Source organism: Ursus maritimus, unplaced genomic scaffold (genome assembly GCF_017311325.1).
Source record: "Ursus maritimus isolate PB19 unplaced genomic scaffold, ASM1731132v1 scaffold_36, whole genome shotgun sequence".
NCBI lineage: Eukaryota > Metazoa > Chordata > Mammalia > Carnivora > Ursidae > Ursus > Ursus maritimus.
The window spans coordinates 9,480,246-9,494,271 of record NW_024426230.1 but is presented as its reverse complement, the minus strand read 5'-3'; the positions used below and the strand labels follow the sequence as shown (position 1 = coordinate 9,494,271).

The following is a 14,026-nucleotide window of genomic DNA, read 5'->3' as shown; positions in this document are numbered from 1 at the left end:
TAGGAAGACCTTTTCTTTCCCATTTTAGACCAGCATCTCTATTCAAATTATAAAGATACTATAATGTTAGAAAGGAAATGGGTACGAAGACAAAGTTGGCTACTGTGGTGCCAAAGGCAATAAACTCTGGTTCAAAAGATGCCTTTGTCGTTCTGAAGCATCATTCTCAATGAAGTAAAACATGACTCCTGGTACACAGAACTGGCTATGTGTTGGAAGTTTTGTGCCAGACCGAAAGTGTTGTTTAGAGGAATTAAATGGCATCTATAATTGAATAAATTTATCAAGGAAAAAGAAGCCTACTACAGAGTCACAGAATGCCAGAGGTGAAGGGAAGCCTTTCAAACCCAAACCCTAAATTTACAAATAAAGAGTATCAGGCAAAAAGAGATTATTTACCGAGATCACATAGCTGGAAATCCTAGATCATAATGTCGCCAACCAACAGGACCGAGTGAGGGCACTCAATTAACACTACGCACTGGTGAACTGCAAAAGAATAATGTTTTACTAAAGTTACAGAAGAGGACTGACCACTCCTTATGAACATGAAAAAAAGAAATTTTGCTTATCTCCTTAAATGGAGATCTAATTGTGTGTGTAGAGCAGTAATCCGGGAGAAATAGGATGAAGATCTAAAAAGAGTGTTTACAAAAGAAGGTCATGGAGACAGAAAATGGGGAAGAAGAGGGACTCTAAGTAGCTGTTTTACCATCTTGCTCAAAAGCTGAAAAGTAGTCTAATGTGGAGACCCACCCTTGATAATCTGGGATCTGGTCTATTGCATCCTACAAGAGCCGTGCTTTTCACAGGTGAGAGGCGAAACTTCAGTAAAGACCTAGACATGGGTCTGTCTCACGACCCTGAGATCATGACCTGAGCCATAAGTCAAGAGTCGAATGCTTAACCAACTGAGCCACCAAGCACCCTGATTATCCCCATTTTTAAGATGAGAAACCTAGGGCCTTAAGGAAGATCATGGATTAGAAATAGGTAGAGCCACTATAAATCAAAGAATCTTGAACCCATTGGTGCAAGCTTCTTCACTATTATGGGTCAGATGCACAGCTCCTACCCTACACTTAGATAAGTGGACAGCATGGAGATGAGTTTGAAATTCTGATCGCCCAGTTTCTTCCCAATTTGAGTTTATTAACAACAAAAATAACATTTAAGTAATGTTAAGAAATCAATGAAGAATTAAGAATAGAAACAATCACAGTGGATTCAGAGCCTAAATGCAGTTCTGCTGATTTTCTAAGTAGCCATAAAGTAAAGATGGGTGAGACCTCGCTCATCTTTCTAGATTAGCATTGCAGCCTTTAATTCCCACAGATCTGGTTTACCTGATAGCAGTAGTACAAATGACACATATGAAATGAGTACACAGCTATATCTTTGTATCCTCAACTCACTCCTCTTCATAAAAATCATGCAGCATCTTCTTCTAGTAAAAGGTATGCTCAGAAAGAATCAGGCCTCTGTTGTTTCTTTTTATTTACTTTAAAAGGCTGCACTGGGAGTGCCTATAAAAATTTCCTGTGGGTCTTCCCACCACCCCCAGATGGTAGTGTATATAACATTTATTTAAATATATCTTTGAATTTAAACCTTAGCTCAGCCAAATTTTTTTAAAGGCAGTTCTGGATTGTATCCAGTTACTTAAAATTACTAAAGTGTTCAATGATGGATTTTTTATATATGATGGGAAAAGATATCTGATAAAAGCTGAATTCGGTATTTTATTTTGATGAACTTACTTGGTTAATATAATAGCTTTTTAAAAAAATTATCTAAGACATATAGAAAAGATTAAGCCCTGTCTGATGTTTGTTGATTTTGAAAGCATTTTCATGCTTTTGTCACAGCCAGATTGAATCACTGTAATTCTTTGCAGCTTTGCCAACAACATCATTACTAAGTTTGTAATGGCTCCAGGACACAGCAATGGGGATGATCCTGGATCTGTAGGAACCACAGCTTCCTTTCACTTATTTCAAAACTTCCAAAATATTATCTTCTGTCTTCCAACCAAATCTCCTTAAAAATATGGTTGTGGGGGACACAGGAAGTGTGACTCTTTATGGTGGCATTTGAGATTGGTTATAGTGGACATGGGAAATTCCCTCTAAATGTCTTGGCTAGGTTGGTCCAATTTTTTGCTTCTGGAAATTACACAGTGAGATTTGGGAAAATATTTCTTAAAGCATGTGAACTGTGTTTAGCGCTTTTATTTATCTCCTTTTTTTAAAAAAAGTATATTAGTGATATTCCTTTTCAGAGTAATTACTTAGTAATGCTGCACATTTAATAATTTGACATCCTTTTAAAGACTCTACCCTAAAACTTTGATTTCCAAGATTTAAAACATTGACTCACTGACTTCGTTCAGTTGGCTGTCAAGTTTTCAGAAATGGGATGAGGAACAAGAGTAGGCTACCAGTCCATTTGTTTTTTTTCTTTTCAGAAATATATCTTTGACCTAGGGACTGTTGAGTCTACAAAGTAGTGGCCAATTCTGGAATAGACTTACTAGGCCTGACTACCAGCTCTATCATTAACTATCTGAATGACCTCAAGCAAATAACTTCCATTTTCCCTGCCTCCGTTTTCTCATCTATAGATATGGGATAATAAACTACCTGCCTCAGGATGGTGATAAGGATTAAATAAGCAAATGCAGGTAAAACATTTAGAAACTGTGACTGACATCCTATGGACACTTGGTAAGTACTGTCTTTGTTCAAATAGTTAAAGAACGTTTCGTCCCTCCCACTGCCATGCTAGAAGGAGATGCAGATGGCAGCCATTCGCATGTTTATGATAATTTTTGCAATCTAGAGCAGGGTCAGGAACCTAAGGCCTGAGGGCCAAATCTGGCCCACTGCCTGCTTTTGTAAATAGTTTTGTAAATTAGTTTTATTGAACAGACTATATTAATTCATTTACGTATTCCTGGTGGCCGCTCTTCCAGGACAGCGGCAGTGTTGAGTAATTGTGATAGAGACTGTATTATCTGGACTTTTACATAAAATGTTCGCCAACCCTTGATTTAGAGGACAACAAAGCTTCAACGTTTATTTTGAAGGATCGGTGAATGACCAGATGGGAAAATACTGGAATTTGAACCCCGAGACCATGGCTTTTGCTCTGTTTCTGCTCCTAGTTGCTGTGTGGATTCAAACAAGTCATGTTGACTTTCCACCTCTCAAGTTCATCGTTCATAAAAATAGATAAAAACACACCCATAAGAAAATGATCATAATTTTCGCCTTACATGATTAGTATAACATTTAAGTAGAATAACTTGGATAAAAGTGCTTGGTCCAATTTAAATCGCTAAGCAAATTTGGGGCATTAATCATTGCCAAGCTTACCAAATCTATTCCACTCAGTCACCTTCTTGAGGACAGAGCCTCTTGGCAGCTCTAAACTTGTCCTTCCCAGGCTGGTTGTGGGCCCAGTCTAGTGCTGCAGCCTCTTTGAGCTAGTATTGAATAATTTCTCCCCAATTTGAGTCTACAGAATAACGATTTTGGTTATGGAATACAAGGACTGTATGATTAAGTAATGATTTTCTCTTTGAAGGGTCATCATTAAAGAGTAGTGCTTTCCAGCCAATGGCATTGAAGCTGCACACACACGGCTCTAAGGGACCCTTGGCCAGCTGACCTCATTAAATCTCTGACATGCTCTCCACATTTGATTGCAATGGTGTATTCAGCCCTCGACGATTTTGCATTTCTGTCCCAGGGCTCTTAGGTTCACATCTCGGCGTATCTCCCCATCCTAGGCTTTGACTCTCTCTCTCTTAAGTAGAATTTTGCCTTGTGTCTAATCCTACCTTTATCACACTTACTGCCTTCCAGAAAAAGAATACATTCCACAATTACTTTTTCTCTTCTTCTGAATACTTGAGATCCTGATCCTTCTCTCATCCCAGACCAACCTCTAAGAAGGAAACAGTTGTGTCTACAAAGTGATGGGTTTTCCTTTTTACAAGCAGCACCCTCCCAGCCTGTTCTCCTGGATGGAGCGCTGCAGCTTATCTATCATTACTCTGGGTGCATATAAAGGAATTCACTCTGTTAAAAGCCTGAGATTTTAGAGAATGGAAAATCATAAAGCTAAGTCCTATGGATAAAGCCTGCCTTCAGTGTGACCAATGACAGCAGAAGACATTTGGGAACACACAAGAAGAGGAAAAAATGTGGCAAAGAGTTCCACACGTAAAGGTTCTCTAATAACTCTTATCTGAGAGGTTTCTAAGTGTAGAAAGGCAGAAGGTATAGGGTCTTTGGATTTGTGGTAAGTAAAAAGTTTTTATTCTGCATATGCTTATTATCAGTTATGATTTGGGCAGGTTATAAACATTATGTTACATTATTATTATATTACAAACATTTGGTTTAATTCATCCAATGAATGTGATAATATACAGAACACTTGATTAATCATACATTAAGCGCTAAAGAGTAAGCGGCTCAGAAATATTTAAAATTCTGGCGAGGAAAGACATTTATTCCAACAGACAGGCGTAAAGCTTTCTTCCAAAACAAAAAAAGAAGTGCCATCATGCTAGATCCACTTAGCTGATCTGATCAAACTCCTCAAGGTCAAAACTTTAGAAGGGACTAAAGCTTCAAGCTATAGAGAAAAATTATCAGGGCTCCATAATCTCAAAAAGTTGGAACGTTTCCCTTTAAAAAGTGACACACAGCCAAGAAGTTTACACTGATGTAGTACAAAAATGTAAAATAAACCCACAAATATTTTCACCTCCCAAGATCTTCAGTAGCTAAAACTATTTGCTATTCTGGCCAAATTGCTAGAGATCGTGGCTGATAAACCAACCACAAAGAAATAGTGACATTTAGTTCTGTCCTGTTTTTCCCTTTGAGTCATCCAGCATTGAAGGGCATTCAGTAAATATCAATAAATATCAATTTTGCAGAGTAGTTCAGAGTCTTTAGAGTCAGAAAGCTCTGGATTTAAAACCTAATTCTACCACTCATTATATGTGGCCTTGGACACACAAAACTTAACCTCCATGTGCCTGTTTCCATTTTGCAGGATGTGCAAAATCAAGATTCTGATACCAACTTCATAGGTTGCTATTAGCATTAAATGAGATACATGTATACTCAAAATGGAGTATCATACAATTGTCAAAATAAGTGAATTATGGACATACTGAATGACAGGAATGAATCTTGGCATTATAATATTAAATGAAAAAGGAAGTCTTAAAAGATAACATACAGCATGATTACCTTTTAATAAAATTAAAAATAACTAAAATAAAAAAATATTCTTTCCTATCAAAGGAAAGCAAGGGCACAAAGAATATTGGGTTCATGATTATCTTAGATAAGGAGAGGAGGGGATGGACTAGGGCTGGGAAACCATATGGGGAGGTGAACATTATCGTCAAGGTCCTACCTTTTTTGGGGAGAGGTAGAAAAGTCTCCATATTTATTATATTATTTTAAAAACATCTAAATATGCAAGAGTAGGGTATAAAAGCAGTTAGTTAATGAATAGTGACACCGAAAACATAAAAATCCTCTAAGAAAAACAATCTTTGAAGAAAAGAAATAAAATAGCAAAAAGCACGTGATAGTCTTTGGTACTTTTGAAATGAAAATTCTAGGATTATTTTCGGGCACTAAAATGCACATGGTAGATAATGAATTAGGTGTGGTGAATATTTTCATAGTGGCTAGAAAGTATTAGCAAATGACTAAGACACCTACGAATTATCTAATGATCTGGAAGTCTACAGACTTCTCTTTGTCTCTCCCTGTTTCTCTCTCTGTTTCTGAAACTCTCCAGTCTGTTTCTAGGATAGCTGAAAATCACATTGATGACACCATACAAAGCTAAAGCAGAAAGCTAATGTCTTTTGGAAGCACCAGCAAAATTAATGCAGAACTGCTTGTTCTCCATTTATAATAATGACAAAAGTGGGAGGCGGGTTGTTTTTAAATATCCATGAGATATGGGGGTAGGTACATATATAAATAATTATAATAACGAACTTCCTGTTATTGTTTCCAGTTATTATGTAACATTTTCGGGTTTATAATAGTAAGAGATTCCTATCCCTTAAATGCACCATTACAAAAAGTAGAAATAATAATTTATGTATGTAAACTCATAATGGTGTGAGATAAATACTATCAGTATCCCATTTTATAGATGAAGAAATTGAGGCACCAAGGGATAATACAAGGTCACACACCTATCTGGGGCCATTAACTGGGTCACTAAAGCTGTGATATAGATACTACAGAGAAAAATATATTTCACATCATTCAGCCCACCAATGACCAGGATGCTTAATACGGTGCATGTTACGTTCAAATAACACAGCGTTCAAATATCTGAAAACTCCATCTCCCTGTAATGGGGGTCAGGGCAAGACAAGTAGGGATGAAATAACAAATCTTCTGGATATTAGATTTTAGGCAGGAAAACCCATTTGTCTTGGGAAGAGCCTTTCATTTAATTTCCAGTTTGGTCTTGTCAATTCAATGGCAGAAAAGAAGGTCTTTAACCAAAACAATCTGTAGGTGTTTAATGCAGGCAGTTTATGGGGAAGTACTGTGCTCTTACCTTTGAGGGCTCCTCCTCCTAGGCTATGCAGGTGAGCAAGGTGAGCCCGCCTGTCTGGCAGATGAAAGGTGAACCACATGTGACTACCTTCTCTGATCGACTGCTGGAAGATTGCAGGGCTGCGAGGGGATGGCAGGGCACGGGATGGAGAGCCGGGGCGGGGGGTGGGGGTGGGGGAGGATGAATAAAACCTGGTCCTGGAAGGCTTTGCAAAGAAACAGTTGCTTTGTCCTAAGAAGTTCTTTCCTTCTTGGTTTTCCCCTTTCTCCTCTTTGAGACCATTCATGCCAGAAGGTTTCTTGCCCCCAAATTCATATCCTATAACCCCAAAGCCTCAGACTGACAACAGCCAGAGCCCAGTCACCGCATTTACAGGAGGATTCAAGTAGTACAGGCTAGTGTAGGCCTGAAAGAAAGTATTTGGATTCTACACTGCTTTTGAGTAGATAGTGCATAAACCATGGGAACAAATGGGGTAAATGCTTCTTCTTCATGGACATACAGTGAACACACACACAGCTGTGTGGCTAAGGTTGGCATTTTTCTCCGATGGAATATGCCTGTAATGGAGGAACCTCTTACTTTATTTCTTCCCTCCATAAATAGTTGATTCTCTCATATGTAAAAATTATGTTTCCTTTTGTTAGCATTAATGGTCTTCAATTAAATCACGTGCTTTTATCATATCAATTTATGGAAGTATTTTTAGCCGCATTATTTATGGAACATTTAGGTCTGCCTTTCAAAGTCCTCAGTAATCTTTAGTGTCTGCTGGTCTGCTTTTAATTTATCGAAGCCCTCCTTCCACGGGCGTTGCACAAAACACACAAGCAGCAGCGATTTCCCCTATACAATGTGTATTTGATAGGCTTAATGTTCATCTTTATACACACAGACGCTGGCAAACAAGAAATGTGGAGGGTGTCTACAAATTCAAGGAGACATTTAAGTGCACAGTGATACACAGATACATGGGTATCATACTTTATGTACTTGATAAATATTTCATCCCTACCATAAAGAAAGCTTTTTATCAACTTTGATTGTTTTTTTATTACCTTAAAGTATTGCAGTTGTTTCTCAGCATTCACTGTTCCTTCCTTTTCTTGTCTCAGGCAGGAATTGAAGATGAAAAGCTCTGTATCTCTTAGCCACCCTTTCAGTTCTTTGATCCTGACCTCCAGCTGCCTTACCAGGTTTCCGCTTTCGGGAGAGAGCAGGTCACGTGGACCAGACCCACTGTGTCCTGCCATTGTGTCCTGGATCTTCTGTCCTAGGGTTTTCTACCGCATCAGATTAAAAACAAAAACAAAAACAAACACAAACAAAAAACCACCAACAACAAAAAAACAAAAACATAGATTAGCTTCGGTACCAAAAACATACCACAGTTTAGTTAGTAACAAGAGCCACCTGGAAGGTGTCCAGCTGCACCTGCCACCTCACAACGGACATTCAGTTCAGATTAGCTCATTGTTTCATTTAGGATTTTCGAATTCTTCAACAGTGTGTGTTGTTCTGACTACCACTAGAGGCTTAAGAAGAACTCATTCACTTATAATTTCCTTTAACAGGAAGGAAAAGTTCACCATGGTCACTGATGAAAATTCATTTGAATTCTCATGATAGGAGTTTACAGTAAAATATTCTCTGCATAACATTTTCAGGAGATAGAAGTCTGAGTTTAATCAATATACTAAAGAGGCCAAGAGTAGATTGTGCATGGAAAATTAAATTCCTTCTTTTTTTTTGAGGGGGGGTTCATAAAGTACAATTTCCCAAACCATATGACTGAGGGCTGTTCAGAAGGGGTAGCCTCCTTGGCGCTGTTGTTGCATTTTGCCTGACTTGGAAATTGTTCAACCCCACAATTCTTCCCACTTTGCATTTCTGGATGCTAGACTTTCTAATATATGTGTCAAAGTAAGTCCCAATCCACTATGTTAGAAGCCTTCTTAGATTAACCACTACGGCATGAACATGCAGCTGAGAGGGATTTTTTTTTTTTTTTTTTGGTGGAAAACACTCTGGAGAATCAGTAGGAGTTAATCTATAATGATGAATTAAACCTACAAAAATAAGCTTTAAAACACAAATAAAATTAAGTCAACAAACATTCATTTGCTGTGTAGTGTTCTGTAAATAGGATCCTTAGGAGATCATAACAGAAAAATCGCCTTTCTTGGCAACACCCTTGTATTTTCATGGTGCAAATATTGATCATTTGAAGACCCTCAGTGGAATCCAGATTTAGCTATTGTTTTTATGCTGTAACAAAAGTAGCAGCAGGAGGTGAAATCAACGCCCTTGGAGGGTAGGGTCACAAAAAAGAATTTATTGCCACTTTTTTGTTCTGGAACAGTTTGCAATCATAAATTCTTCATAAACAGAATACTTCAGAGAATGGTCCGTCTTCATAAATATACGACAGAGGACATCAATTTCATTTAATTCACAATTTGTGTCAGCACAGCAGATGCCAATGCCTGCCTTGATAGGGTTGTTTAATATGCAATTGAGACAGAGTAATATGCAGCACAGGGGACAAAATTTCACAGATTAAACTGTACGCACCACTGACATTTCATTCTAATGTATTTCCATTCCACACTGTTCACCTTAGATGAAAGTAATATGAAAAACCATATCCCTCTATTTTACTATTGTTAGAAGTTAAAATCCTTGTCTTTAAATTTTTTTCATGCCAATTAAAATGTAATCATGCCAATTAAAGCAGTGTGCCTGGTGGTGTTAGTGTGGCATAGGTTTTGTTAAAATCTTCCCTCTACCCTTCTCTCCCCCTAAATCATTACAAAACTCTGCATATCATACTCCAGTGGTATTTTTGTCAAAATGGCAACCATTTTTCAGGTATCTGACTCACGAAGGATAGCTAACTATTCTGTTTCTTTTTTCTTAATATTATGCTGATTCAAAATTTTTGTTGAGGAAGCAATATACACGACATCAAACAATTTTCAAAAAAGATGATTGTCAGTTACTTATCAAATTAGAAATGGATATGTTAAAATACAGCATAAACTACTGCTCTCCCTATCAAGCACGTAAAGTTGCTGATCTCATCTATTTAGTGAAACAACCCTTCAAAAATGTAGTACGCTAACCACATTTCTCCTGTAGGAGATCAATGAATTCTGTGGAATTTAGTAGGTTCCAATTTAAATCACCATATTATAAAGTGGAAGCCATTAATTCCTATTAAAAAGTAACGTAACAGTAGGCCAGAGGAAAAACTTCCAGTGTTCTAAGTTACTGTGCACAAGGGTAGAGTGTAGTGAATTTAGATGAGAAAGCAAGCATTTAAACCTGCAGTTTTTAATCACCTAGATTAAGTATGGCATAAACTGAACACTGGCATTCCTCCAAGTCATCAAGGTACACGGAGAGCTTTTTATTCAAAATATTTTTGGAGTATTATTTCTTTAAAATTAAAAAAAGTCAGGAAATGGAAGGCATGCAAAATTATGCTCCATAACTGACACCACCCATACTTTGCTGTTATAATTAATCATTTAAGTAATTGACAAATTTAGCTTACCCTTGATTTGAAGTGAAGGCAATTTAGGAGAGAAGTTGATGAAAAAATACAGTTTAACCTCTCTCTCTCAGCTGTCTTCCAACAAAAGGACAGCACTGCCTCCTGCACCGTGCCATCCTGGTCTCTGGTTAACAGAGTCTCTATATTGCCTTTTTGCCAGATTCTTGCATCTCAGTCTTTGGCTGAGACCCAGCCCATCATTGCGTGAAATGAATTACATGAAACTTTTTTTTTTTTTTTTTTTGGCTTTTGTTAAAAGTGAGCTGGAAATTGAGGCACAAAACAGAGGCCGATTTCATTCTGCAATTCAGATTTGGGTCAGATTTGCATCTTTGTTTTGGTGGCTTTAGTGTGACTTGAAAGCTGTAGTGACAACTCCACTTTTCATCTGAAGGGTACAGTAAATAGTTAAACAGTGGATGTCTCTAACATGTACCTTCAGAATAAATTCTATTAACATTCATTCAAGCATGACAGTCAGTGTATATCAGATATACTGTATTATAGTTGACTTGGTGCATACCCATAATACATGGCATATTTTACTTACTTTTTTATGTATTAAAGAACCAAAATTATTAAAATCTGAGAGGAGACAAGCTCAGAGTAAAAAAAAAAAATCAACAGAAAAGGAAAAGCAGTGTTTTCCCCTCATAATAGCATAAATAGCTTGTTTGAAATGTAGGTAGTGAATTGAAAGAGAGAGATATTTGTGCTTCAAATTAGAAATCAGACAGATAGAGTACTTCACTACACAAAAAATGTACACATAACCTACAAACAGTAATAAAAATGCAAATACCCCGAGCAGTTCCCATTTTTCATTAATTGAATCCACTTTTTCAAGGAGATCATTTGGTAGTAAAACGCCACCTTTCTTCAAAGCTTCAACCTTACTAAGCAGCTCCGTCTTTTTCAGGTCCCTGATGGACATTTCCACACTGTATCGCTAAAACGAGAAGAGAGAAGGACAGATATCATTAGGGAGACAGGTGTTCTTAGAAAACCTTTGAGCACAGAGTTAGTGATGCTCATGGGTGTTAAAAGTTTTTGTTTCCAATAAAATGTATGGGGAGGCTAAGCCGAAGTACCTTTAGTAGTTCAGGAATATTGCTGAAATCAGTCCAAATATATATCACTCACACATACATAAACATCAAAGGTATTCCATTTAGCTGACTAAGATTCATGTCATTTTATTATTTTTTTTAAGATTTGAAGATTTATTGATTTTATTTTTAGAGAGATGGAAAGAGAGAGAGTGAGCCAGCAGGGGGAAGAGCAGAGGGAGAGAATCTTTCAAGTGGACTCCTAGCTGAGCAAGGAGACCAATGAGGGGCTCGATCCCACGACCCACAACATCATGACCCGAGCCAAAAGAGTCAGATGCTTAACTGACTGAGCCACCCAGGTGCCCCGATTTACGTCATTTTAAAGTAAAGTTTACACACACATTTGATCTTTAATTTAAAATATTCCAAACAGGAAAATACCTGGTCCAGGGAGATTAAATATTATAGTTAATATCAGTCAATATCTGGCTCCAGAGTGCTGTCCATCTCTCATCTCTGCCCCACAAAGGACTGGTGGTACAGGTTGTACAAATAAAATAATCCCTGAAGATTGTGTGGACCCTCCTCCTTATCCTTTAAGTCTCCTGAATTCTCAGTTAACAACCCCCCCCTTTTTTTTTTACTTAAAAACTGCGTGGACTTGAGAAAAGGTACATATAGAGAAAAAAAGAGCAAAGCAGTGCTTTGGAAATGGTTACAAATCTATGCTTCTTTATTGATTACCATAAAATGTCCCCAAACATTGCAACTGACTACAGACACTTCTTCCCCAATATACATTGTATTCTAACAAACTGCCAAGTGAGTCTCTGCTAAAAGATGTTTTGCTAGAGATAATCTCAGTGCCATTTAATATGGCAGTTACTATAGTGATTCTCTTCAAATAACTCTATTTGGATAACTTCATAGTTAGAAAGCCTTGTATTATGAATAACTATAAATGATTCTGGCTATATTTTTAAAATATACTACACATAAAAACACCTCTGAGTAGAAAACTAGATTCTGGTTAAAATATTACACATATTTTACAACTTTAGCATGTTTCCAAAACATAATGGTAATCCCCCCAATTTTAATTTGAGGCACATAAATTGGGCCACTGAGGCCCTTGGTAGTATTGCTCCATTGTGCTAAGCTAAGTAAGACGAGCACCTTAGCAGATCTAATCAGAAAAGCTGTTGTCTGGGCAAAGCAGCAAACCAGCAAGTTCAAAACATGCCCAAGCATGTTACTCACCCTGAAAACTAGCTACTATATAAAATCCCAAACTAAAATACAATTGGAAACGGCTTAAAGGAAAAGAAGGTGTGAGATCCTCGCTTTGGGTAATAGATCCTCAGCATTTCCGTGCGTCTGTTTGCATACTTTTAGTTTCAGAGTTTAATCTTTCATTTACACTAAACATGCACATCATTTGTATTATGTAAACTTCTCCAAATGTTAGTCATTTGTGGATCACAGAACAAAATGTTTTAAATGAGGTGATTTAAAGCATTTCATAGTATTAATGAATGTTGATCAGGATGTCAAAGTATCCAGAATTACATGAATATGCATAATGAAAAAAATCAAGGGTTGTTTTAGAGCTCTTCCGGAATTTGACCCGTGATACGTGGGAGATTCTGATTGCATTTTCTAATGCCAGGCAATTACCTGGACCATGCCACTCCAATACTTAAAAAACACACTGGCCACTCAAGTTTTCTGGACAAAACACTCAACAAGTATTCTAGAAACCCAGATAGTGTTTTATTTATCAGAGTGATGATTGAGGAGAGGGCAATCTGCTTTCTGTAATCAGATTCCCATCTAAAGAGGATACTGCTGACAAAGATTTACATAATTAATTTGGTAAGACTTCTTTGACATAATATTGGGGAAACCAGCATTTCAGGCAGGCAGAAGAATCCTATTCAAATCTTTTGCTTCTGCCACATGCACTGACAGAAGCAGTCTGCCCGCTCTGCCACCTGGGAGCAGCCTCAACCAGTTATCACTGTCACTGATGACAAGCGCATCCCCTCTCTCTTTACCCCAACTTTTAATGGCTCCCACACAGCAGATCAGTCAAGACAGAGAACAGTTTAGATTTGTCCCATAAAAATGATAGTCTTGTAATAATAAAAAATATAAAAAGCAATTAATTTAATTTTAGACATAATAAAATAATTTTCTCTATGAAATGTGGTACAAGTAGTCACTGCAACGGCTATTATAAAAGGTTATTGCATTAAAAAAACTTGTCTTTATGTACGCTCCCTGTTGTGTCACCATGTAAAATAGTGTAGAAATAGCTTGATTAAAGACGTGATTGATGGACAAAGCCTTCAAACTATGAAAGCTAAGAGAACCCAGCTAATTGCGAGGTGTGCTGGTATGTGCACGAAAGCTAGAATGTCATGTAATTTAAGGCAAAAATATTTATTTTAATTTTTGAGGCACTCCAAAGGTTGGATCTGATACAATTTAGGACCTCAAGTTGGATAAGAATGTAGCGATGCCAGAGGGTTGTTTCCATTGAGGCCCAGAACATTTTGTTCTTCTCTCTTCAACATCTTTTCAGAAGCCTTAGATGGGAAGAATCAACTGCCAGCCCTATCAGTTCTCAGTCATCCTATCAAGTAAGGCTACTTTCTCCTGTGGTGAGAAGATAATTTAATCTTCATATTCATTTCATCCACAGCACTAAGTGAGCAGAGGCTGCCCCATTGTGTCCTATAGTCTGGGGATATTATGATAGAGACTACTCTTCAATAGCCAAAAATGAGATTAA

General features: G+C 37.4%; 1 protein-coding gene across 1 annotated transcript in view; it reads right to left on the bottom strand.

Annotated features, from left to right (window-relative positions):
• Positions 1-14,026, bottom strand: part of AKAP6 (A-kinase anchoring protein 6) — a 351,900-nt gene that overhangs the window by 62,504 nt on the left and 275,370 nt on the right. The window contains exons 9-10 of the mRNA XM_008710422.2: positions 10,980-11,126; positions 7,677-7,901 (exon numbers count right to left, since the gene is read on the bottom strand). Of these exons, the coding sequence (XP_008708644.2) occupies positions 7,677-7,901; positions 10,980-11,126 (372 nt within the window). The remainder of the gene's footprint in view (positions 1-7,676; positions 7,902-10,979; positions 11,127-14,026) is intronic.